Source organism: Sphaerodactylus townsendi, linkage group LG09 (genome assembly GCF_021028975.2).
Source record: "Sphaerodactylus townsendi isolate TG3544 linkage group LG09, MPM_Stown_v2.3, whole genome shotgun sequence".
NCBI classification, from domain to species: Eukaryota; Metazoa; Chordata; class Lepidosauria; order Squamata; family Sphaerodactylidae; genus Sphaerodactylus; species Sphaerodactylus townsendi.
Window position 1 is genome coordinate 51,787,151 of NC_059433.1, and position 26,381 is coordinate 51,813,531.

Consider the following 26,381-nt stretch of genomic DNA (forward strand, 5'->3'; position numbering starts at 1 on the left):
TAAGAGAATCTTTTGGGTCCAACTAATTGCAAATTCGGCCAGGTGCATGGTGTTGCTTGGTAACAAGGATACTTTCCCAGGCTGATTTTTATTAAGAACATTCACCACAGCTGAAGAAGCTTCCAGCTGGGAAGGGTGAACTAGCCATTCTGGTTGGGAGGGGACAATTTGTTCAAGCCAGAAAGATTCAGTCAGGGCAGTCCCAGGTCACCAAACTATGGCCAGTGTTTTCCATAAAACATCATGTAACAGCTAAGCATTCCCTTTTTATACCCCCCCCCCCGCAACCCAGTGTTGCTGTCAGAGAGAACTTTGTAACCTACAGCTTCAAGAACAACTACGCTGTGTAGAACTTCAGCGAATATACAGTGAGATAGCTTTGTTATTTTCTGTATACCTTTTATTGCCAAGCTGTAATTCTGTCTCTTTTTAACCACCTTTCTAAATTTCTCAATAAAACTCTATTTTTCTTTTTAAAAGTGGTATGAGTTTACCCACACAGAGTGCTGGGTTATGTTACTAACAGTGGCAGGGGCTTTTGCCATTATACCATATATGCCTAATCATACCTTAAATGCTATAAGATTCTACTGATACTGGCCTTAAATTGAGTTAGATTGGCGGTCCTGTGGCAGAGGACATTTTCAGCTGTGAGTCTCAGATAGGATTGCCATCTCTGAGTTGAGAAATTCCTGGAGATTTGTGGTTTGAGCCTGGGGAGGGTGGGGCTTGTGTAGGGGCGTCGGGGGGTGAAATGGTACATGGGGCAAAGTGGCACCCAGGGCCCGCCCCCTGAGTAGGGGGGCGTGGTGGGCCAGGGGTGTGTGGGGTGCCTCCCCCATGAAGTCCCGGTCCCCGCTGAGCCCCCCCCACCCACTTACTTTATTTCAGCAGGTAGCCAGCTGAAAAAACAGCCTGCTCTGGCTGCCGAGACCTGACTGGTGGGGCAAGGGGGGAGGGATGTGAGGGCCTTTTCCTGTCCTGTGTGCTTTGTAAAAGGATGGGGATATAAATGAAGTGTGTAAGATAAATGCTTACTCTAGGCTGTTTTTGTGTTTACTCATGGCTTCAATATTATCTCTACCATTCTCAAACATTTGTTTTCTGGCTTTTCCTGTGTGAACTTTACTCATCTTTATCTCTATTAAGATTATAATATAATTGCACAGTTATATTTTACTTTGGGTCAGAATGTAGTTTGAAAACAACAAAACATGAAAATGAATCTGGAGCTTGAGTGAAACCACGTTCTCCCGAAATGTCACTGTTCTCAGGCACCACTTTCAAAATCTCCCAGAATTTACCAAGGCTGCACTGGCAACCCTATTGTCAACCCTTCTAGGCCAGTCAAAAGGGATGGATGAATCTCATCAGTTGGCCTTAATGCTTGCTATCAAGTCCTGCCCCAAAATATATTACCTACATTTTGGGATTGAAGCAATTCTGGGTTTTTCTGTTTGATTTATATTTGTACCCCTGCCCTAGTCTGTGGGCTCAGGAATCTTAAACAGATTTATGTGAATTTAATTGATTTAGTATTTGTAGCCTTTTTATGCTTATGAAATTAATCAGTATTTTTTTTGTTAACGAGTAAAAACATCTTGACTTTGGTGAAAACATCTCTGAGAAGGGTTTTTTTGGGGGGCGGGGGAAATAACACTTTGTTTAAGCCACATGATGTAACAATTGGACAGACACCCTTGTATGTCCTAGGGGGATTTCTATTATCTATGTAAACTATATTGTGTAAAGATTGCATCATATTCATTTCCCAAGGGCCTGTTCATTATAATGAAGAAGCAGTGAAAAACAGGGCTTGAAAATCTGAATATGATCTCCTTTTAAAGACTGCAGACTTTCCATAATATTGGAAATGAATATTTTGTGGATATGTATCAGTTAGATAACACATTTTCCTGAGTTATGGTACTATAATAAAGTGTTCCTGTTCTTTTACTTTTTTAAACCTAGTGTGGTAACTTTATAGCTAAGTATCTATGTAAAGACACAAACAATTTATTATTTGCTATGTTGTTTTCATGGTTTGTGCACTGACCTAGATTTTCGATATTCTTTTTTCTAGTACCTAATTGCTGCAAGATATACTCCATTCCAGCTATCAAGGAAAGTGTGTGAATGAACAAAGTAAGTCCTATATCTATTCCATTGCTAAAGTAGATTAAGAATATACTTAAGACTGTATAGGAAATTAATGTGTCTACTGCAACGCAGAGCAAATCATACACTAGAACTAAAACTGTCTTTGATCAGCCCTTGAAGACTATATATACTCATTTGCAAGCCATTAGACCTAACAAGATATAGTTGGGGAGTTCACATAGTGCCATTTGCCTAATTGTTTATTGCCTGAATATATGAATGTACCAGACAGCTGTCATCATAACAAACAACCATCAGATATTTTATGCCTTTTACCATCACGAACAATAGATTCCAAACTGGGCGACATCCACTGTCCGTGACAGAGTTATTTTCTGTAATGGCTGTTGCACAGGATCCTCCCCTGGTTAGCCTTTGTTCATGAATTTTGAGATGAAACAGTTTCAAGAATTGGGAAACTCTATAAATAAAAAAGGGGGGCAGATGTTTCTACATTACATCAAGACTGCTCTCATTTCTTAGCTTCACCTAACCTATTTTCCACTCCCTCTGTTTAAAAGAATTTCAAACATTAGTACCTGTTTCACATGCTTCTTTCTTTTCCCTGGAATAAGCTGAAGAAAAGAGAGATCTACCAGTACTGTATGCATTTTGCAGTTTACTTTCAATTCAGACTAACAAGCCTTTTCTGTTGGTTTTAAATTTTATTTTTCTTCTCTTAGGAAATTTGTAGTCAAACATAACTGTTAAGGAAGATTAAGATTTATTGTCGAAGACTTTCATGGCTGGAATCACTGGAGTGTTGTGCGGTTTCTGGGCTGTATGGCCATGTTCTAGTAGCATTTTCTCCTGACATTTTGCCTGCATCTGTGGCTGGCATCTTCAGAGGATCGGATCTACTAGATCTACTAGAACATGTTCATACAGCCTGGAAAACACACAACACTCCAAGATTAAGATTTAACAATATATCCACAAGGTGGCAATGTTTAGAAAGCCTTTTGAAAATGTAAACAAAAGAGATGTTTGTTGCAGGATGAACCATTTCAACAATCTCCCCTACTTTAAATTAATACACTTTCTTTAAGATAGGTATAGAGAGAATTCTACCATGCTGTGTGGTTCTGAAATTCATATTTGCATTATGCAACAGGTTTTATTTTATTTTTAAGTCCTCTTACAGGTTGGAGGATTAATGCAAAAGCATTTGTCAGGGTAGGTGTTTTTTGAGAAAAGTCACTGTTTGCATTCATACTCTGAATTAAATGCCCTGAATACTCCAGGGAAACATGTTTTGTCAAATTTAGCAGGCTGTGAGAGTAAAAAAATTGTGTATTGTCCCTGTAGAACTTGACTCCATTTATTAGGGCAGCAAAATTGGCAATGCTGCAGCTTACAAGTGGAGTGAAAGTTACATTATCACTGGAGACAGCAGTCCTTACAATAGCCTACTTAGAACTGTATTGAGAACCAATCTTGGAAATGATGTTTCCTGGATTAGTTGTTCTTAGCATAACAAGACGGTTTCCCAGATAATTCTCTGTAATATTCTATTGTCTGTTCAATTTTTCTTGATAAAATTATTATCCGAGATATTAAAACATACTTCATAAATGCTAGCATAGATTTTTCAGTACAAGGTTTCGTTGTTTTTATTAGGAAGCAGATTTTTGTTTTTCAGGAAATTGTTAACCGAATTTTTATTTGAGTTGTAGCTATATTTCTGTGCTATATTTCTTGTGCAGCTACATTTTGCAGAATTTGACAGGTATACTGGACTGCACATATACATCTACTTGTGATGCTGAAATCTTACCATTTTATCATATAATGTAGTAAGTTTTAAAGCCACTTTTCAGATTGACAGCAAATGACTTGAGGGAAGCTCCAGACTCTACCATTTGGCTTAATGGCTGTTCCTGTCACCTCAGATTGGGAGGGAAGGGGGATTGTCAGGCTCACTCATCATTGTTGTCCTTCTTCTGCTGACTCATATCCTGCACAGTCTGAAGTGGTGACTGAACCATCCTCATTGGCTGCCCCCAAGGTCCCTCCCCCTTTGAAGCAAACACAAGAAGTTCAACAAGGTTCATGGCTCTTGAGAGGTCTAGAACCACTCTGACTATTGAGGCTATGTCTCTCAGTGTGTTTGCCCTCCAGGCTGCTCCACAACACTTGTCACACAGTTTTTGTGGTGTTGCCTCAAAAGCAACCACTGTCCTATCAGCCACCCAACTGAGCCACCTTGCTCCGTTTATGGAACAGCAACCACTCAGTGAAGTGAAGTTCCCAGCCCTAAATACAATCCTTCAAACTACTGTCATATTCACTCTGCCATATTTTAACAAATGAACTGCAGTTATTTATGATGAAATATGTTCTTGTAGGAATCTGTAGAGTGGAACTTTGTAGCTCCATACTCTTATGCATATCCAGAGGTGGAAAGCTTCCATTTGTGTGATCCTAGCTGGATTTAGAACCACCAAGTGGGTGCTGAGAGTATGGTTTCTGACTTTGCTGCTACTGACTTAACAAGGGTTGTATGAAATCATATTTCCTATAAAGTAGTATGTGAAGACAGCCAAAATAATAGAAATGCAAATTAAGATGCAATAAAAAAAACCACTAAATCTGTATTGTATTTTTCTAACACTAGGGATAGATTTTTTTACATGTAAAAAATAATATGAGAAGCTTTAATGGTTTGAATACTGCTTTATCTTACCTAGTAGAAAACTACATAAAACTTTTTCCCTGAATAGATTAAGGAGTCTGTGACTTTTTTCTGCATAATGCCTTATGGTTCTCTACAGATTTCACTAATCTCCTTCAATTCATGGGTACTCAGTTTCCTTAAACTGTACATCTCCCACTACTTCAGTGCTTCAGGAGGCAAAGGAGACAACCCAACATATTGTGGATTGTATAAATCAGCAATGGTGTGATTTCAAAGTTTAAATCCCTCAGAGTGTCTTCACACTTTTTGATCGAAGAGCTATTCACAGCTCGTTTCCAACTTTGTGTACCTGGGAGATTGCATGCTATGAATATAAATTTGCTTAATTCCGTTGACCCTGGCTGTTCAACTGAATAGGGACACTCAAGTTTCCTCTGAAAGCAACTGTGTTGTATTGACTGTAGTAGAAATGGTTACCCACATCCATGGCCTCTCACTGTCATATGAAACTGATCTTGCAGAACGAGTTTAGTTAATGTGCTGAAATGAAAAATAATCCCAAGACAAAATTCATACTATACTGTTTAAGTTCCACTGATTTCAGTTCAGACTAACTCTTGCTCACTTCAGTATGATATCGATCTGATTTATGTGTGACTGGCTTGAATCAGTGTATTAAGGACTCAATGAAGAATTGCTTGCTGCATGGGCTAGGTTTCACTAGTACTGTTCAAGGCTTGACCTACCATTCCCATTGTACATTATGAAATTTCTGGCTTCACTTTTCCCCTAAAAGTAATTGCACAATACAATTATTAGCCAGGTTGAAATCTATTATCTACTTTAATCAAATGTGGGAACGAGTACTTGAGGGGGTTGTTAACATACATAGAATGTTTGTTTATGACTCTAAGCTGCTTACTTAATTTAGAAATAAAATAGGTTCAGTGCCCTTTTATGGCATTGTTTTAAAATGATCTGAATTTCTGCATGACTTTTTCCCACTGCTCTATAACCAGAAAGTATCCTCTGGGAATTAGAGTAAGTGACTAATCAGAAATCCCAGTTTTAGAAACAGCACTATCTGGTATACACATGTTGTAATATAATATAAAACTATACAGACAGTTGTGTTTTATTTTACTCTTTTCTAGAGTGCTTAATACATTCACAGTACCATCCTAAGCAATTACAGCCATCTAAATGCGTTGACTTTTAATGGACTTAGAAAGATATCACTCTGCTTAGAAAGGCACAGTTAATTTTGTATTTTCTCTTTGCTTTTTCCTCTGATATAATGTCTTTGCTAAGGACTAAATCCAGATCCTGTTGTATACATCTGTAACTGTTGGATGGGAAGAAATGCTTGCATCCACATCAAAAGACTTATCCAGCCATTTTATGGAGCCCACATTTACATCATAATGCAGATATTATACACATAAAGTGAGCATGGAAGCTCACTTGTGCAAATGGATCATTGAGATAATGGGAAGATACTCTGTTTTGACAATAAAAAGCTGGTTCAAGCTTCTTTTCAAAAAGTCTAATTTGTATAAGCTTTTTAGCTGTACTATTTAATAAACGTTATAGAGATCTGTTAACAAACAAAAATTATTGCTCCCTGAAAAGCAATTGCTCCCTGGAGAAGCAATTGCTCCCTGAGAAGCTAGCTATTTTATCTCAGTGCATTTAATTTAAGCGAATGGTTATAATTAAGAGTCAGAAGGTTGGGGTGCTGTGTGGTTTCTGGGCTGTATGGCCGTCTTCTAGCAGCATTCTCTCCTGACGTTTCGCCTGCATCTGTGGCTGGCATCTTCAGAGGATCTGATAGTTGGAAAGGAAAGCAAGTGGAGTATATATACCTGTGAGTAAAGGTCAATGGGTGAGGGCATCTTAATAGGAGTGGTCTGGCAAATGAGTAACAATGAAGTGTAGCATGTGAGTAACAAAGGAGATAGCAAGGTCAATAGGTGAGGCATCTGAATAGTCTGAAGTAGTCTGGCCTTTGTTCCCTTTGATTATCTGTAGTCATCCTGTGCCTGTGTGGAGCTGATCAGTCACTGTCTTGACTCTAATGTTTTTCAAAACTGGCAGCCAAATTTTGTTCATTTTCATGGTTTCTTCCTTTCTGTTGAAATTGTCCATGTGCTTGTGGATTTCAGTGGCTTCTCTGTGTAGTCTGACATAGTGGTTGTCAGAGTGGTTCAGAATTTCTGTGTTTTCAAATAATATTCTGTGTCCAGGTTGGTTTATTATGCATTCTGCTATTGCTGATTTTTCTGGCTGAAATAGTCTGTCGTTCCTTTCGTGTTCTTTGATTCGTGTCTGAGCGCTGCGTTTGGTGGTTCCTATGTAGACTTGTCCACAGCTACATGGTATGCAGTAGACTCCTGCACTAGCTAGAGCATCTTTCCTATCCTTTGCTGAACGTAGCATTTGTTGAATTTTCTTAGTGGGTCTGTAGATTGTTTGTAGGTTATGCTTCTTCATCAGTTTACCTTTGTGGTCAGTGGAACCCATGAAAGGAGCTGCAGACTATTTCAGCCAGAAAAATCATCAATAGCAGAACACATAATAAACCAACCTGGACTACACAGAGAAGCCATTGAAATCCACAATCACATGGACAATTTCAACATAAAGGAAGAAACCATGAAAATGAACAGAATTTGGCTGCCAGTTTTGAAAAACACTAGAGTCAAGACAGTGACTAATCAGCTCCACACAGGCACAGGATGACTACAGATAATCAAAGGGAACAAAGGCCAGACTACTTCTATTTAGATGCCTCACCTATTGACCTTGCTATCTCTTTTGTTACTCACATTCTACACTTCATTGTTACTCACTTGCCAGGTCACTCCTATTCAGATGCCCTCACCTATTGACCTTTACTCACAGGTATATATACTCCACTTGCTTTCCTTTCCAACTATCAGATCCTCTGAAGATGCCAGCCACAGATGCAGGTGAAACGTCAGGAGAGAATGCTGCTAGAACACGGCCATATAGCCCAGAAACCACACAGCACCCCAGTGATGCCGGCCGTGAAAGCCTTCGACAAGTCAGAAGGTTGCTTTTCAATGTTGCAAGCAGATATCACTATTTAAAGTATACTCACTATTTTCCTTTTCAAATGGCAAGTGGTCTTTCTATTCCCCCACCACCACCACAGAGATGAGAAAAGACAAGTACAGTTTGTATAAATAATGAAAATGAAATTTGGGGGAAAGGGATTAAATATTTGTTCTCAGTTTTAAGGTTTGCCATTTTAAGAATATGAAGTATATAACACAGCACATACAACAAAAAATGTAAATATCATTAGTTTTCTCCTACACCAGTGGCTCCCAACCTGGGGTATGTGTACCTCCAGGGGTATGCACCATAGCATTTGGGGGTATGTGAAAAAATGGCATAACAGATTTGCTAATTTGGGGATACAATTTTAGGGAAATGGGTTGTCAAGGAGAAGGCAAGTGAAAAAAGGTTGGGAACCGCTGTCTTGCACCATAAGAAACCAACACATAGTTTAGCTTTTCCTTAATGGGAAAGCAGAATAAAAATAATTAAAATTTGAAATCACACATCATTAGAAATAAACCACTTATATGAGGTCATTCCTTATTCAAAAGAATAAATGGACACAAATCTGCCATTAAAAATCACAATATTCAGAAACCAGTTGTAGAACATTTCAGACTTCAAAGCTGAAAGTCACCATTCTTCATCTAAAGAACTTCTAAGGGTCATTTTAGCATGGATTTGCTGAATTGGAATCCTTAAAAGGATTCAGACCTTTTCCTCATGCTGCATATACCCCATATTTTGACCTAGTTGTGTTCCATGAATTTTTTCCTCATGGCTTCTTTCCAATAATTGTTTTTGTTCAATTTAGTCGGTTTCATCTTGTCCATATAGGCAGCAATTCTCTCACAGGGGTGGTGGGGATCCCATTAGCCACAATATGGGAAATGATTACCCTAATTTTTTTCTTTTTTTCCCACAGGCACTCTAGATATTATGTGACTTAGTGTGTTATTGCTGATGCATCCATGTCATGTGACCTAGCTTAGTCTGCCTTGATTGGTCACTGAAATTATAGCTCTCTTTTTGAAAAACTGCCCCCATTCTTCCACAAGATTCTCTGATGTGCACTTTTAGCTGAGCACCATTTTTACCATGTGTTGGAGAATGTCTCAGTTACGAGTATATTCAGTTCATTCCCTTCAGCCCTTTTCAGTTTGGAAAGTTTGCCCTCAAAATTGTTTGATCCACCATTTTGTACCACAAACAGAGGCATGATTCACCATTACACACAACTGTATCCTCCCTAAAAACCCCAGAGATCCAGTCTTTGTTTTTTAAAAAAGTGTACAGAGTGAGGATAATGGGTGAAACACCAGGAGTTCTTCATGAGCCTAGCCTCTTACTTCTGCAGTGTTAACTTAGGACTCACTCCTCCATTTGTACCACCACTCTGTCAATAGTCTCACTTTGAAAATTTTAAAAAAACTACAAAGGGGGAAATGGAGGAAGGGAAGGGGGAAAATGGTTGACTAAAGGAAAGGGAAAATTTATGACAGGGAGAATGGACTGCTTCAAGGAAAGAGAATGTTCTTTGTGAAATTGACAAAGTTGGACGGATCCACTCAGACTCTTTGCGTGTTTGCCTGAACATTAACTTTGGGAGCTCTATGTGAAATTGACAGAGCTGGTGTGATCCACCCAGTCTCTTTGTATCTCTACCTGAATGTTAATTTTGGAACTGCTGATCTAATCTACCCTGAAAATGGGGGAGGGGGAGAGGAGAAAATAGCTGTGGGGGAGTTTGGGTGGCTACACGTGTGAATGAGGGCCAGGGATTTGGTGGGGCAGAGAAATAAACAATCATTATGATTATATGCTTAGGAGCAGCTAGCTTGGAAATGGACCAGGCAAAACACAATAAAAATGTTTGTGGGAACAACAGAGAAAACATTAACTGGAAACGTTTCTAGTACCCAAGGGGGAAAAAACATGTGTAAGTCCATGGGAAAAAAAATAGCATTTGCCAGCAGGATAGATAGTAAACAACCTGTTCAGAAAAGCCCTCAGACTCCATCCCCCAGGGCCAAATAAGGATGTAGGATTTCTTAAACAGCAATATTAAAAAGAATTGGATGCTTATAAGCTCATTGACTAGACTTAGAATTTTTTTTTAGGATTGTCCTTTTGCAGTGACATCCAAAGCACTTACTTCTAAGTCCATTGTAGTATCAGGGTACAGCTCTATTTAGAATTGTGGCATGCATGACTCCTTTGCTGTACTTCCAGGCTAGACACCTGACGGATGTCTTGCAGTCTGCAACAATTGAAACATTTGCAACATATTTTCCCACAGTCATATCTTAAGTACAATACTTGCTCAGTAACTGGTCGAATGCAGTTGCAGTACCATAGGTTGAAATACAGCTTTTCCACAAGTGATAAGTGGGCAAAGGGTTCCTTTTGACTACACAAAAGTCTTTGCTTGGGATTGTGGAACTCCTAAGAACAATACAATGTGTGATGGAAGCTTTAATAAGGAGAAGAAAGCTGACTTGATTCCGCCTCTGGTCTCCAACTATGTTTGATTGAAGAGTCTTAAGATCAGCATGACCTGCTGTAAGAATATAATTTTAAAATAATGCTCAAAAAAGTTTAACTTACTATTCTGAAAGAGAAGAGAAGAGTTTCTCCTCAAGTTGCCCCACATCAGATCTTACAACATGAGGGTTCCCAAATCAGCTGTTGTGGCCCTGGTCTGGGAATTTTTGCTCCTAACATTTTGCTCGCATCTATGGCTGGCATCTTCAGAGGCATGACATGGTAAGATGTTTTCTCTCTTTGACATAGTGTGGAGTGATTGTCCACCTCACAGAGGAGTGGGGCACATTTGCCCGTGTCTGGGTAGAGTTCATTTACAGCTGCATTGCTGTTGCCTTTGCAATCCCAAACTACTTTTCCCCATTGTGCTTTGTCACTTTTGTCTTGGTCTTCCTCCAGAGAACCTAGGATGATATGCATGGTTTTCCCTTCAAAGCTGAACCAGGTTTCCACAGCCACCTTACACCTCTGAAAATGTTGCATGTGTTCTCCCCCTTTTTTTTGGTTCACATATTTATATTGTGGGTAATTGGAGGCTTCTCTGTATGTCAGTTTCATAAGCAGATGTAAAATTCAAGCTCTTCATCTATAATATAAGCAAGAATTGGATATCCATGGTCCCAAAGTAAATTTGTTCAGAATCTTCTGAGTATGTTGTGATTAACTTCATATTAGAAGGCTGGTTTTCATAACTTCTAAGTGAAGGACAGTCCTACTGGCAGATCAGCTTTCACCATGGCATTGTGTGTGCCAAAGCCACCCTGGCAACAGCATGATCAATATCAGTTCATCCAGTGGTCTGTACATTGTGTCCAATGTCTCTCATGGTTAGAATGACATACAACAAGATCAGCAATAACCATGCAGGATTAAAATGCATGCTAGCTGTCATGGAGTTAAGGGAGAGTGATAATTTATTTTAAGTTTGGTCAAATGATCATGATTATAATTTTTGTAATTTGCCATAAATTGTTTACTTTGGATTTTTAAAAATCTGCTGGCTTGTGTGCTGCAGATGAGTGTATTTGAAGATGAACAGCTGTTGCTACTGTGCTGAATTCAGTGCCTGTTCTATTCACCCCCAGCTCGCTTGTTTCTTTGTGCTCCCTCTTCTGTTGTATTCTTCCTCTGTTGTCTTGAGATTTATTGCCCACCCCATCCCAGGGTCTAATGATTAGTTACAATCTGTTTCCCTAAAAACATTCTAGAATGTAAGCATAATGCCAATGCCCTTCCCCATCCATAGACTTTTATCCAGACTCATGAAAGCAGTCTGCATTATACATTCTTGTGGTGCTTCTAAAACATCTACTGACTGAGTTCTTTAGAGGAAAACTGCTGTAGTTGTTTTGAGCAGCCACAGAGAATGCATCTTGTTATACCCAGTTGTTCAGGGTAATGGTATTATACAGCACTGTTTCTAATTGTGGCTGAGTCGCACATTTTCTGAAAGTGGATTGCAGGCCAGTGGATTATGGCCATCCCTGTCCTTTCCATTGCTGAAAACTGTGTCTTCTATATATTAGTTGGGTTTTTTTTCCTTTACTGCATATATTAAGCAAGTAAAATGTGTCCTGACTGTTACTGGAGTTAGTAGACTCCTAGGGGGGATTAGAGGCAGTAATGGAGAAGGAGAGGGTAGTTACAGGCTGCAAAGTTACCTCCCTATGGAAAGGCTGCATACATTGGAATGCCACTTGCTTCAGGTTTATAGTAGGGGCAGCTATACACTTTGTGTGATGTTGGTTGTTTTTCAAAAACATCTGCTTAGCCACTGTGATAATGGAATGTTAAACTAGATTATTGCAAGATCATAGTTTGTCTAGGTTACCAAAAAAAAAAAAATCCCTGAGCCAGCCCAGGCTAAGTCACTATACCAAGTTCATTAGGACTTGTAGGCCCCCAAATCAAAAAGATTGGAAACAACTGTTATATAGTACTCCAATGTAAAGCATTTTGGAGCAGTGCTCTTAAGAGTAACGTGTTTTGGAACAGGGATGTAATGGTTCTGTTTTTCTACTTAGTTATTTAGTTATATTATTAAATCAGGTGCCTAATCAGGTCCATCAAGGCAACTAACAATTGAAAACACAATATTATAGAAGTATACCATAGGGCCAGTTAAAATCTTAACTAAAATACATAATCAAGGAATCATTGAGGGAACAGCAGATGAAACAAAAGTCTTCACCTGCTGACAGAAGACAGAGCTGCATGCACAGAATGCTACTTAACATGAAGATGAATCACTACAATTTAGAAGTTTGGTTGGCTTATTCATGAGTTGTAAATAGAATGGAAAACTAAGAGGAATGCATCTTTTTTGTGTGTCTTAAGAAAATGAAATACAATTTTTTTACTTTTGTATACTTAATTCTATTTTCCCATGATACCCTATGATGTATAAACCATAATCTTCATCTTTCCCAGCAGGTCATATTAACTTTTGTGTCTGTTCAAACTTTTGTAGCTAACAGTACAATCCTATGCAGCGTTTCTCTAGTCTAAACCAACTGAAACCAATAGGATTCGCCTGAAGTAACTGCACAGCATTGCACTGGGAGAATACTGATAAAAAGAATAGCTCAGTTTCATCTCTAATTTCCACCCCCCTCTTTTCCTCTTCATGGTTCCTTCGATTCCATCCCCCACACCCCCATGATGCTGCTGACCATACTAGCCAAATCAGCAGCTTAAAGAGGGGGCTTGATTCTGTTTTCAAAGGAAGTTACTTTTTTGTTCTACACTGATGTCAGGACCTTTAAAAAACATAAAAGAGTATCAGGAAATGACAGTACCATATCTTAAAATAATAGTTTGCTGTGTAGATACAGGAAGTGTGTAGGGAAAGTAGTATCTTATTATTCTGTTCTAGAAGAGAATTAATTTCTGGCTTTACTGTTGAGATATTGCAAATGCTAAATTTAAATTTGGCTGTAAACCGGAGATGTCAAGCAATATTTGTATTAACATTGAGAGATCTCAGGAGGCTACTTTGGGTCCCCACTGAGGAGAAAGGTGGTGCATAAATGAATTATTTTACACTAAATATTAGAATATTAAATGCTATTTTTTTAAAAAAAAATCCGAACATCTGTGTTTTGAGCATAATAGTATAGACCTTAAAATCTGTGAAGCTCAAGTGAAAATACCCACAGCATCCTCATTTGGAAAACCCACATGTTCCCTTTGAACATCACAAATCTTTTCAGTATCACCCGAAGCCAGTCTTCTTGATTGGCCTGTTTATTCTCGCTTTGATTTGCTTTTGATTCAAAGTGTCTTAGCCAATTCAAATTTGAACACACTTACTGATGTAAATCATAGTTAGCCATTACATCTGTACCAGTTTTGTATTAGAATTCGGAAAAAAGTACTCGTCTAGAAGAGCAGGATTTTCCTGTTTTTTTAGAACTAATTTTACTCTCAGACATGCAATAATTTCCTGTTCTACATATAGAGGTTTATGTCCAACTATAGGTCAGTGGATATCTATTATTGCTACTAAACCTATCCTTGTCACAGTTGACTCAGCATATAGGATTGCCTACTAGGAGTAGGGAAAGGGCAGTCTTGTATAAACAGACCAGTTTCTGGTATGTATTTTCAATTCTGTATCAGCCTTTGATAAAGCTTAAGGAAGGGTTGTCTCTCTTTCTATTTGCTATCAAGTTACAACTGACTTATGGTGACCCTGCAGCATTTTCAAGACAAGAGATGTTCAGAGATGGTTTGCAACTGCCTGATTCTATGTCATGACCCTGAACTTCCTTGGTGATCCCTCATCCAAATACTAACCAGGACCAACCCTGTTTAGCTTCCAACATTGATAAGATTGGGTTAGCCTGGTCAGGTTACTTTTACTGTTTCAAAAATATCTTGTTCTCTTCAATTGTTTGATGTACTTTAATACGTTTATTAAACATTCCTTTGTACAAGCTGATTATTCCAGATGGTTAATTATAGTAATCTATAGCAGCAAAATCATAGTCCAGAGACACCTTAAAGACATGACAATTTATCCAAGAATAATACTGGAATAAACTTGGTATTTAAGGTCCCTGGGACTGCTGTTTTTATAAATGCACAAGGTGGCAAAAACAATAACAGTAAATTGCAATCAGTCATTTTTTTTAAATGTAGGTTCTATCTTTTTCCTTCAAAGTGCCAAGAAAGTTCAGTCATCCATCTTTATTTTAATTATCGAAGAGTAAAAGCTCAATGCTGAAGCATGTGCCTAGACAGCTTAGCGATGGAAACGTAGGACAGCAGCCATTCACAGAACATTTTGGGGCATAAATCTCCTTTGAGCTGCTTTTCTGCTATTTATATGGATGTCTGATCATAGTTAATGCTGAAAAGACAGTGGCAGAACAATGTTTGGGAGGATGTGGGTTTAATATTCTTATTACAAACTGACTGAAGCTTGTTTAAAGATGGTCTTCCTTTCCTGGAGCCTTTAAAAGGCCAGTGTTTGTCATTTGCCAACAGCCCTAGTCTTTAAATGATTGAACATCCTATTCCACTAATTACAGTTTTCCAACAAAACTTTTGTTGTATGTAAAATGCTGTAATAGTAAATTAAATCAGTTTCTCCTGAGGAAGAAATGGTGTTTGTGAAAGTAGGGTTTTCCTTTCTTCTGTTTGTAAATGCCAGGCTACAGTTTGGTTTGCTATGCATGCTGGTTTTCTTGTAGTAACAAGAATGGGTCAAATAAGGTCTTCCTGTATTATTATTTTCAGTAATTTATTTAATTTTGTGATATAAAGGAGGGCAAATTATTTTTAGATAAAAGCAGATTCCTCATTTTTAAAGAGTTCTACTCGAAGGCCATTTATGCATGCAGTACTTACCCCATGGCTGTTTTCTTCACTATGGCTGTTTTCTTCACTGTTTTCTTCACCCATACTGGATTCTCCTGTGAAGTGTTCCCAGCTGAGCCACCATTTTGCTTGCCTGCAACTTCCTTGTTCTTTCTTGTTCAACCTTTATTTGGAGAGGTTGCCTGCCACCTTTTGGGGGGGGGGGTGTGTGCCATCTTTGGGCTAGAGTTATTTCCTTAGACCATGTCAGTTTCATGTCAATTTCAGCATTAAACTAAAAAGTCTTTATTATTTTTAAATGGTGGCTTGAATAGTAAGAAGAACTGCTGTAGTGTGGATGGGGGAAGGCGGGGAGTAATGAGAAAACCTGAACAAAGTTTAATGCTTATGCATCTCCTTTGCTTTCCTGTTAAGGGAGATAAAAAAGCCACATTTAAACAAGTTTTAGAAACTGTGGGGATTCTCTAATCTGAGGATGAGGTGATTGCCAAAGAGGGGAAAACATGTATGTTATCAGGAATCGAACCCAAAGGGAATGTATTCTGAATGCAAAGGAGATCACAATGCAAAAAAGCCCATTGAATTAATTATTAATGGATTTTCATATTTGACGAGAAATGTTTGGTTTTCATCAATCTTGATGGAACTGTACTTACAATTTTCAAAACTGCCTATTTTCAATACAAGAGAGACATCATTTTGACTACTTGTTTCTGGTCAGTACTTTCTCTCAGTGGATCTACATATGTGGAATTGTTTTTGCACACAACTATGTGTATGAGAGGTGTAAACTTACAGGATGATGTACTTTAGATACAGAAGTAACTTGCATTGTGGGCAAAATTAAGCAAGTATATCTGTAATGTGTTCAGTTTGTCCTAATGGTAAATGTCAGATAGGCCATAAGGTCTGTTGACCATATGGATCCCACATTATTTCTTCCCTCCTTTCTCAGGACTGCATTCAGTTTAGTTGTTAATTTCGGGGCATGTGCAAAAGAAGCTAACTCTCACCCCCCACTCCCCTTTTGCCTTCATAATTTTAAAAGATAAAATTAGAATAAAAGAGCTGTTGTTGAGAACAGATCCGCCAGGAAATGTAGTCAGCTACTGAATACTGAAGCAAGATGACTAATAAATACTGCTGTGTTCAAACTCTCAGTCTCTGTTTGGTGTATGCCTTTTGAAATTCCTATCCTGGTAGCATCTGTAAAGTGAATGTTTCATGTTCTTTTTGTGCTTGTTTTTTTAAAGACAGTTTTAGATGTTATTTTTAAACCATCTAGCACTCTTCAGCTGTTTTTATCTCAATATTGCTCCTAATAATTTTCAAAGTGTCTATTAGTCTTGTGGGAGTCACTATTTTATTGTTGTTTGTTTGTAACAGCATCAGCAAATGTCAAAATTTATCCTTGGTTTATTGCATCTTCCAAATCATGACAATGGTACTAACCACTGTGTAAGTATATGATGTCCACAGGCTCATTTTTATCTGTACATTTGATAGCCTATTCAAAGGGCCAGGCCCTTCTCATGGAAGTTGCCCCACGGGGACATTGGCAACCCTAGATATCTGCCAAAATTTTCTACAATAAAAACCAATGCAGAGAAGGTATTCAGATTCTCTGTAATCTCTTTGCAGAGGTCCTCTCATTCCTTGGACATCCCACAACCCAACTGTCTCCATTGTGGTTTCTTTCATATGATATAATAAATAAATTCTTATATTTTAGCAATCTTTTAAAAATTATCTTTTAATTTTCCATTTGGCAGGTGAGTGTTAGGGTGGGGGAGGATTGGAAGGTGTGGGTAGGAGGGGGAAGGGGTTGAAGGTGAGTATTGTGTGGGGAAGGATGGAAAGGTGTATGTATGGGTGTGGGAGGGTGGAATTTAGATGATTGGGGTGGGAGAAGGAGGCTTTGCTGGGCCTGTGCCCTGGACTCCAACTTGCCTGACTGGAGTTTTGGGGTGGGGGAGGGGCTTGCCGGGTGTCTGGGGGCGGAGGCCAGCCTGTGCCCTGGACTCCAACCCCGAACCCTCACCATTACCTGGGAGGGGTGCCAACACAATGAGTGGGGGCAGCAAGGGGGCAAGTAAACTCCCAGGTGACACAGGGGGCCAAGGCGCCACTGCCACCAGCTTGCAGGCACCCTCAGGCCCGTGGCTGGCTGGGCCGTTGGGGCCACAGCCACGCCGTGGCAGAGAGGTGGGGGCGGGGGGAAAGAAGGCGGCGGTAGTGTTCTCATGGTATCCCTGGGATGTGCTCATGGCACCCCAGGGTACCGTGGAACCCTGGTTGGGAATCACTGCTCTAGCTGGTGCCATTACTGACAATTCCAATGCACATGACTTACGATATAGATTTATTTATTTATTTATTTAACAACAAAGTAAACAGATAAATAGAGCACAAATAGAATAAAATTATAAATAAATAATAGGCTCCATGAGTCCTAAAATCACTAAAACCCCAATAAATACAACATTACATACAACTTCCCGGCGTCCGACATTAAAATTTCAATAAAAACCCTCCCCAGAGAGGGGGGAAGAACGGTGGGTTGCATAGATGATAAAAGTCCCAAGATGTAGGCAGGACAACCAAGAGGGGGGCGCACCAATCAGCGGCCGGCTCCCCCAAAAGTGATATCTTTATCACTACTGAGGTTCCCCACTATAACATTTTGGTTGTCCCTTTGATTTCTTTCTCCATTTCAAGGCCACCCTCAGAGTTTTTGCTGATGGATAACAGTATGGTCTCTATTAGTGAGTCACATTATTGGCCTGTAGTTTCTCTATAGCAGTGCAGTGGATGGTTTCTGTTTCATTAGATTGTGTGTCTTCAACATACTAAGCTACTTCACCTCAGTATATTAGTCTCTGACATTTCAGTGGAGTTTGTATCTGGAGATAACAGCATCCCACTGATTTTTTCTATTCCAACAGACCTTTGAAATGCCCACATAGGTTTCTAGAATGTTAGTTCCTATTTTGACATGGAAGGTCCTAGCTTTTGCATACTAACATTTGTTGTCCTTTCATATGTTTTTGGGAAAGTATACATAGCAATGACCATACAATCCCCCTTAAATCACTGTCCTTTCTTTCCATGTGTTCCTTGTCAACTTCTATCCTGTCCTATTTAATTAACCTGGAAGAATTTCATAATTCTTTGTGTAACAAGGAAAGCATGGGAAAAATGCAAATTCTTTCATCATCTAGGACTACTCACTATAACAGCATGTGCAAATGATGGAAACTGTCTGGCTCATAACCATGTTTGCAGGTTTTCAGAAAAGGTGCATATTCCCTCTCATTTGAATCAAACTGTCTCAAGCAAGAGCTCACTTGATGGAAGGACTAGTAAGACAATAGTAGTTGCTTTTAGTAATTATTGCTTCTTCATATTTAAATGTGCCCTAAGACAAAATATTTGTTTACCTCATCGTGTTAATCTGCTGAAAACTGTTGGTATGTCGGGGCATTTGGAGATCAAAGAAGCCTGACTGATAGATGTTCTTTATTAGTTGTGAAGAAAAAGGAAGACATACTTAACATGGTAATGCAAGTAACTTCTTGCAAAATACGCTACATCTTCTACTTCCACCATCCCCCCTTTTCTGCAAGCATACTCAAAAAGAAGAAAGCCATCACATAGGTTCAGTAAATGTCCTGAGGCTGTTAAAATGTATTTGAACTTTTCAAGGTGATTTCAGCACATTCTTTGAGCACCCTTTCCTGCTAGCAGTTTGTAACAGAAACAGGAAAAGAAATGCTTATTGGGAACTGAAGCAGATGTGAAAGTCAGACTTTCAAGCCATTGTAAAACCTCTCTCTCTCTCTCTCTCTCTCTCTCACACACACACACACACACACACACACACCATAAATCAAAGCAAAAGCTACATCATTGTATAATTAGAACTAAGAAGTCATTTGGAAACTTGCCAGGGTCAGAACCAGTTATAAGTAACTTACATCTGAAAGAAGAACATGGAGAAATGAGAGCTTGTTTGCTCTGTTGCTCTTTGGATTATTGCTGACATCTGGGTTTAGTACAGAAGAGACTGGCCTTGATACTAATACCAGTAGCTAGAGATGAAAAATAATGTGGTATTAGCAGGGGCAGAGATGATGGTGGATTATGAGGCTTTAAAAAAAGGCTTGGATCTTGTTTTGTTTTTTTAGCAAGGCAGGACAAACAATGACTGGTGTGCTTGAGTGTGACTGTTTAAAAAATACATGGTGCATCTTTGCTTGTCTCTGAGCTTAGCATGGTGAAACTGTATATTGCTCTCCCACTGAAAACTTATTATTTAGAGATGATTTAAGAGTGATGTAAATATACCCTTTGTGTGTGGTGCGGTCCCGCCTCTTTACCCATTGAGAACTTCTCCCCATACCTACTTTGTTGAAGCTTCAGCCAGCGTGATTTATTATAAAACGGTCGTTTAAAAAGACAGCCCTCTGATTTTAAGCCTCACAGATTTACCAAACGATTTGTCGCATATTTTTCGTCTACGCCCATCAGACTTCCATTACAGTGTGGCTGCTGTGTGGTTGCATGCCACTTAAATCTGGACTAAACACATATGTCTTTCCACGTTGCACGGTTGCTTTTTTTTTCTTCAACTGGGGAGTTGTTTAAAATGGTCAGCGTTCTCCACCCTGTAAGCACAACCTTAATGCAAAAAGCTGACTCTTTGCATATGCAGCTGCATTTCTCGAATGTGGGACTAAAGGGAAATCATAGAGGAAGGAGCTGTTTGGAGGGGGCCCCGTAAACTTAAGTCTTTGACGTGCCAGATGTTAGGCCTGCCCCTTGTGCCTCTGGGGCTGCACTGGCGTGGCTGCGCGCTCCCCCTGTGTGAATCGAGCCGCTATGATGAGTTAGCTGGTTGCCATGGCGAGGAGCCTTGTCACGTGGCCCGCGCGCGGCTCCCGGCTGTGTGACGTCAGCGGCCCGCGAGGAAAGAGGAGGGGGCGCGAGGGCGACGGACAGAATCCGTAGCAAAGGAGCAGACGAACCCGGCGAGCGCGAGCCCGCCGCTGCTTCTCGGCACAGGATCAGGGCTGCTTGCCTTTCGGGAGCGCTCCAATGCCCGGACCTACCCAAGCGCTGTCCCCAAATGGCGAGAACAACAACGACATCATCCAGGATAACGGCACCATCATCCCTTTCAGGAAGCACACGGTGCGAGGGGAGCGTTCCTACAGGTAACCGGCTCTCTTTGGCTCGGGCTCCGCTGGGCGTGCGTGCGTGCGCGGACGGGTGCGTGCACACACACATTCACCACACACGGGCATGGGGAACTGCTGCAGAGCGGGGTGGAGGCTTCCAGGCGATTGCATAATAAAAATAGCGGCGCTTTAAAACGAATCTGGAGGGGCTCCCTCGCTCAAAGCGTGCGGCGTGGTCTAGCTAGGTGGTCAAGCCTTTGGCATTGTCCAGACGACAAAACAGCTCGTGAATAGATTCCCTGTGTCTTGCAGGGGTTTGACTTCCTTCCTCACCCCCTCCTTTTTTCTTCTTTTTTTTTTGCATTGTATTGCGTATTGATAAGCAAAAACGCTGCAGCGCCGCTATCAGCTTGCATTTTTGCAAAGAAGGCGTTTAGGGACCGCGAAAGAAGCGAAAGCAGGGGACCAACAGAAAGGAGGGGGGGGGTGTCTGGTGGCGGTGTGGAAGGGAAAATGGAATCCTCTAGATTAAACTGCAGTCTGCGATGGTAAACCGTTAGATTGATGGAGCTTTGTAAGAACTGCGCGCCCTGATTGGTGAAAAGGTTGACAGCAGAGGTCAGGGTTTCAGGCGTACGCTTAAAAAAAAATTCCTCCTCCAAATCTGGGGTTTGGAACCAAGGTGGGCTGTGCAGCAGCTTCTGAAAGGACAGAGCACCTTGTCTGCGCATGTCGACGATGCCGTTTTGCAGGGAACACTGACCTTCTTCTCCCTTGCAGATTTGTATTGCATTTCTTGCCTGTTGAGGGAGGATGATGGTAGTTAGATCCTTTGTCACAGTTCTGAGCGTTTTTGATTAATGGCTGGGCAGGTACCTTTCAGCAGCAGGGTTCCCCCCTCCCCTTTCCTTGCATTAACATATCTGACAATATGTTCCCTAAGATAAGCTTATTAAGATTATTGGTTTGCACAGTTCAATACTGATAACAATAGAACTGAGAATGCAGCTAGACTGCGGAGCTTCTTTTGGTTTCCCACTTTCAAACACAAGAATAACAAAATGCAGTTGTACATGTCTTCTTTATTATGTTTCCGCCCCCTTCCCCTCCCTCGCCCCAGAACCACATTTTTTTCCGCTCATACCCTCGAGCAAGCTGCAGGAAATGAAACTGTCCCTAAAACTGTTACAAAAATATTTGGCAAAGCTGTGTTGTGTAGTAGCACTGGAACAAAAGAAGCAAATGTGTTTGCTCAGCTGAGAATTGGATAGCCAATTTTATGTGGGTATTGTTTAGAAGTAGTATTCCTGGGTTTGCTTTCAGTTCAGTCAGACAGACCAGATGCTGGAATTTTTAAACCATGTTTTCAGTTGGTGAAGCAGCAATAATGTTTGGATTCTTTGTAGAATTAAAGGTTTTTTCCCCGTTTCCTAGAATAACCTATAAAATTTAGTCTGTTCTACTGAAGTTTCTTAGACTTGTGTAGCTATTTAAGAAATTTCTTTATTATTCTCCTTTTTTTATTAATTTTCAAAACAACATATTTAAGGACAATTCTAGTTGGAAATGGCAAAAGGGAATCAGGATTTTAACACCCAACTTTTCAATATATTTTGTTTATCTTTTCCATAGGGAAAAAATCTTAGTAGGAAGCTAGAATATCTATTTTGCTGAGTATTTATCCTTGGGCCTGTTCCTCTGAGAGACATTGACATGCATCTTTCCTGTCTGTATGTAAAGGGCAGTCAAGTCACATCTGACTTAGGGTGATCCTGTAGGGTTTTCAGTGAAAGAGACTAACAGAGGTGGTTTGCCATGGCCTTCCTCTGCATAGCAAAGTCTGACATTTGTTGGTGGTTTCCCATCCACATAATAACCAGGCCTGCCCCAGCTTAGCTCCTGAGGTCTGATGAGATCAGGGTGCATCTTTCTTACTTAAGTATAAAATTGCTGGTTAAAAATATTTAATTGCATGTGTTAGGAAAAATGAAGGTGTAATATTTGTTTATATTTTGCTCAATGTACTTTATTGGATCAGTTCATCAGTTTTTAAGTGTGCGTATGTGGGATATCATGTATAGTTGAGCAGAATTTAAATTATGACCTAATCAGCATAATATGCAGATAACTGTTTATTGCACCCAGTTCTTAAGATTTCAGAGGGAATCTTTCATAATTGGGGTAAAAATTCAGAGTTTCAAAGGTCTGATATCCAAAATATTCCAAAATTAATGTTGCGTAAAACTAGTTGGGATGGAATATATTCATTGATAGGGATTAACTGCAAACATTCTTTTTTTAACCATTTTGATTATTTATACCATGACTTCCTAACTTACAAGTGTAGGTTTTACTTATCACTGCATTATTTAATATACAGGGCAGTGGTGGTTAGTCTCTTGTTTTCCTAATTCCAGATGGTTTTGGACAATGCTGACTATCATTTCTGGTAGGATGACTGTATCTGGGCAATGGGTATAGTGTTCTTGAGTGTCTTGTCACATAACAAGTGAAGTCAGTTTATTCAATCTATTCTGGATGGAGAATTTCAAAATTATTAAAAGCACCATCATTTTTATTTATGGTTGCCCTTATTGGGAATCAAAGGGGATTACTAGTATTATGAAGTAAAAATTTTTTAGTCAATCAGTATGTAGATTATGAAGTAAAACAACATTTGACTGTAACAGCAAAGCCTAGGATTGCAAAACAGGCAAAAAGACAAAGAACAAAAATGCAAACACATTTGTTTAAAGTAACAAGACAGTTATTATAATAAAAACTTTATCTCTGATAAAAGACACTACCTGAGCAGAGTTGTTATACTGCAGCTTTTATGAGGCCTTCCTGAACAATTCTGCTTTGCACATTTTGCAAAATGATAGAAGTGTGGGGTCTTCCTACTACCCTCGCACAGCCCTTTTATAATGTGGGAGCTGCCACAGGAATGCTGTTTTTCCTTGCTTATATGGTGGTCCCTGAAAATAGCAGGGGGCATGTTTGCAGGTATGTGGGTCCAATATCTTTGTGTGTGTTCAGTGCCACCAAGTTGCTTCTGACTTAGTGTCTGCCAAAGTGTCCTATCATTAATATCTTTGCTTGTGTCTTGCAAACGTATTGTTGTGACTTCCTTTACAGAGTTAATCTATCTCATGTTGAGTCTTCTCCAGTGATGTAGGTATAAATGTTTATGGGGTGGGTTGGGGGGGCTCAGGGGGTGGGGCGACACCCCCACCCACCCTGGGGGCATGGTCACACCTTCCCAAGGCCCGCCCCACTCAGCTCCGCCCCCGCCTGGCCCCACCCTCAGGGAGGCCACAAGAGACTGCCGTCCCTGGCCTCAGAGAGCTGCTTTTATAAGCATTGAGGCCAGGGGGCGGGTCTTGGGGAGGCATGGCCATGCCCCCAGGGGCAGGTGGGGGGTGGCCTCACCCCCTGAGCACCTTCCCCAGGCCTCAGTGCTTATACAAGCAGCTCTCCGAGGCCATGGACTGCAGTCTCTTCTCCCCGGAGGTAAGGCAGAAGGGACTGCTGGATGGGAGCCCAGCTGGGGGGGGGGGAAGGGGGGCAGAGTTTTGGATATGTAATTGGGGGGGAGTTGAACCCAGGAACTACCCTTACCTATGTCCTTGGTCTTCTCCTTTTCCTTCAACTTTTTCTAGCATTATTGCCTTCTCCAGTGATTCTTTTCTTCTCATAATGTGAACAAAGTATGATAGCCTCAGTTTAGTCATTTCATCTTAAAGGGACCATTTGATACATAGAACATTGAATTCAGCCTGGTACCTAATCAATAACAAGTGAAATGTCTGCAATGTGGTATGCACATTTTGCTGAGCACCTTATAGCGGCAGGGGTGTGATGTTCTGTGCTAGCTAGAGTTTGCGGGTTGTTTGTAAGGGGAGACCCATGTAAAGTGAATTAGAGTAGCTTAGTCTTGAGCTAACCATTGGGTGGTTCCACATGGCCAGGTAAACAGTGTTGATAAATGGAGTTGATACAGTGTGTTTTTTGCAGCTGCATCTTCTTGCTTCTGCAATAGTTAAAGATTGTTGTAAAGGTAGGTTGGTTTAACTAAAGCTGAATTTCTAATTCATGGAATTCTTGAAGAACCTATGATTGCTAATTGATTGCTGTAGCAGTTAAAAACATCATCAACCCTAGGTTTTGAACAAAGTCAACAACAAAAAGAAGAGTTTGGATTTATACCTCACCTTTCTCTCCTGTAAGGAGACTCAAGGTGGCTTATAGACTCCTTTGCCCTCCTCTCCCAACAACAGACATCTTGTGAGGTAGGTGGAGCTGAGAGAGTTCCAAAGAACTGTGACTAGCACAAGGTCACTCAGCAGGTCCACCGGATAAGCCTCTGCCACTCAAGTGGAGGAGTGGGGAATCAAACCCGGTTCTCCAGATTAGAATCCACCTGTTCTTAACCACTACACCACGCTTGCTCTCAGCTGGACTTCAAAGTAGGGAGCACCATTTCAATTCCAAATCCATGAATAATCCAAAACCTGGGATATGAAGACAGTAGATAAATCAGGTCATATTTTACCTAGGTGCATTATTTGCACCCACCATGAAATTATTACCTCAGCTGCCAGTATCAACTGAGATGGAAGCTTGTTTATGAAAATGAACAAATATAGCAGCAATTTGTGATGTAGAAGAATGTTATTAGGCTACCATTAGCCTGTTATTTCCTCCGTATTGGTTTACAAAAGAAAACAGTTCATGCATTTCATCTGTTGCAGAACTGTCATGAAACTTTTTGCAGTAATTTTGCTTTATTACTCATATCTCTAAATGCATTGATGAAAACAAGAAAGATTGTTGAAAAGGTAGGTCTGTTTAAATAAAAATGAATTTCTAATTTGTATAATTCTTGAAGAACCAATGGTTGATAATTGATTGCTTTACAGAATTTGCATCTGCTTAGATAAAGACTTTCTTTTTTACTCTCCTGATATACCTGCAGGGACTCAGACCATCCTCTAAATCATGGCTTAGAGGTGCAGTGAAGTATTTCCTTGGGTGTGCCCTCTCAATTTCCTGTTCCTCATTAATGGCAATATGTTGTGTTGCCTGGATTGGCAAATCATGGTGTCTGATTCTGGTTTGAAGGCAAGCAGTGTTTGCATGACAGGAGTGTAGAGCAGGGGTCCCCAAACTTTTTAAACAGGGGGCCAGTTCACTGTCCCTCCGACTGTTGGCGGGCCGGACTAAAAAAAACTATGAACAAATTCCTATGCACAAATGATTGTAAAATGCTTGATTTCACCTTTCAGCCTTTCTGTCATGGTCTATTTTTAGAACAGTGACCAGAGTATGTCAAGTACAGGGTGGGCTCCAAATATTGTTGGGGAGGCTGTGGAATACCTTCCCCTGTAAAAAAAAGCAGAACTTTCCCAATGAAGCATTACATCTAACCCAGGATCAGGTATCTTCCTGGGTTCTTTCCTCCCTAGCAGCCAGCGAGCGATTCGCCAGCCTGGCTGATGCCAATGGGAGTGAGGCGGAACAGAAAGCCTGAGAGCAACACATGGAGTAGCCGAGAGGGAAGGGCGGAGCAGCCGTTGCCACATGTAAGGTTTCCAACTCTGGGTCAGAAAATTCATGGAGATTTGCGGATGCAATCTGAGAAAGGCAGGGTTTGGGGTGGGGAGCCCACCGTCCAAAGTAGCCATTTTCTCTAGGAATTGATCTCTGTCACCTGGAGGTCAGCTGTAATTCTGGGATATCTCCTGGCCTCCCCTAGAGGTTGGCTACTCTTACATAGAGGTAGTATCCACAAATATGTCTCCTGCCTGTGATCAGCAATGTTTAGAAAGCAGCAACGCCAGTCACAGAAAAAGAGCAGACCTGTGGGTATTGCCTTGTTGCATAGGCTGGTTGGGGAGAAAGGAGCCCAAGGGAGCCGATCTGGCAGACCCCGAAGGCCGCGGGTA

The 26,381-nt window shown here is 40.4% G+C and overlaps 1 protein-coding gene across 4 annotated transcripts in view; it reads left to right on the forward strand.

The window, feature by feature from the left end:
* The window catches only part of MAPRE2 (microtubule associated protein RP/EB family member 2), a 111,449-nt gene that overhangs the window by 26,442 nt on the left and 58,626 nt on the right, over positions 1 to 26,381 (forward strand). For 2 of the 4 annotated variants that reach the window (XM_048507513.1, XM_048507515.1), the window contains exon 2: positions 2,084 to 2,145. Coding sequence is in view for 2 of the 4 variants with exons in the window: in XM_048507512.1 (XP_048363469.1) it covers positions 20,351 to 20,469 (119 nt within the window). In the remaining 2 variants the exon portion in view is untranslated. Of the gene's footprint in view, positions 1 to 2,083; positions 2,146 to 20,211; positions 20,470 to 26,381 lie in introns of those variants that run through there. The other 2 variants (XM_048507512.1, XM_048507516.1) reach the window with 2 other exon arrangements.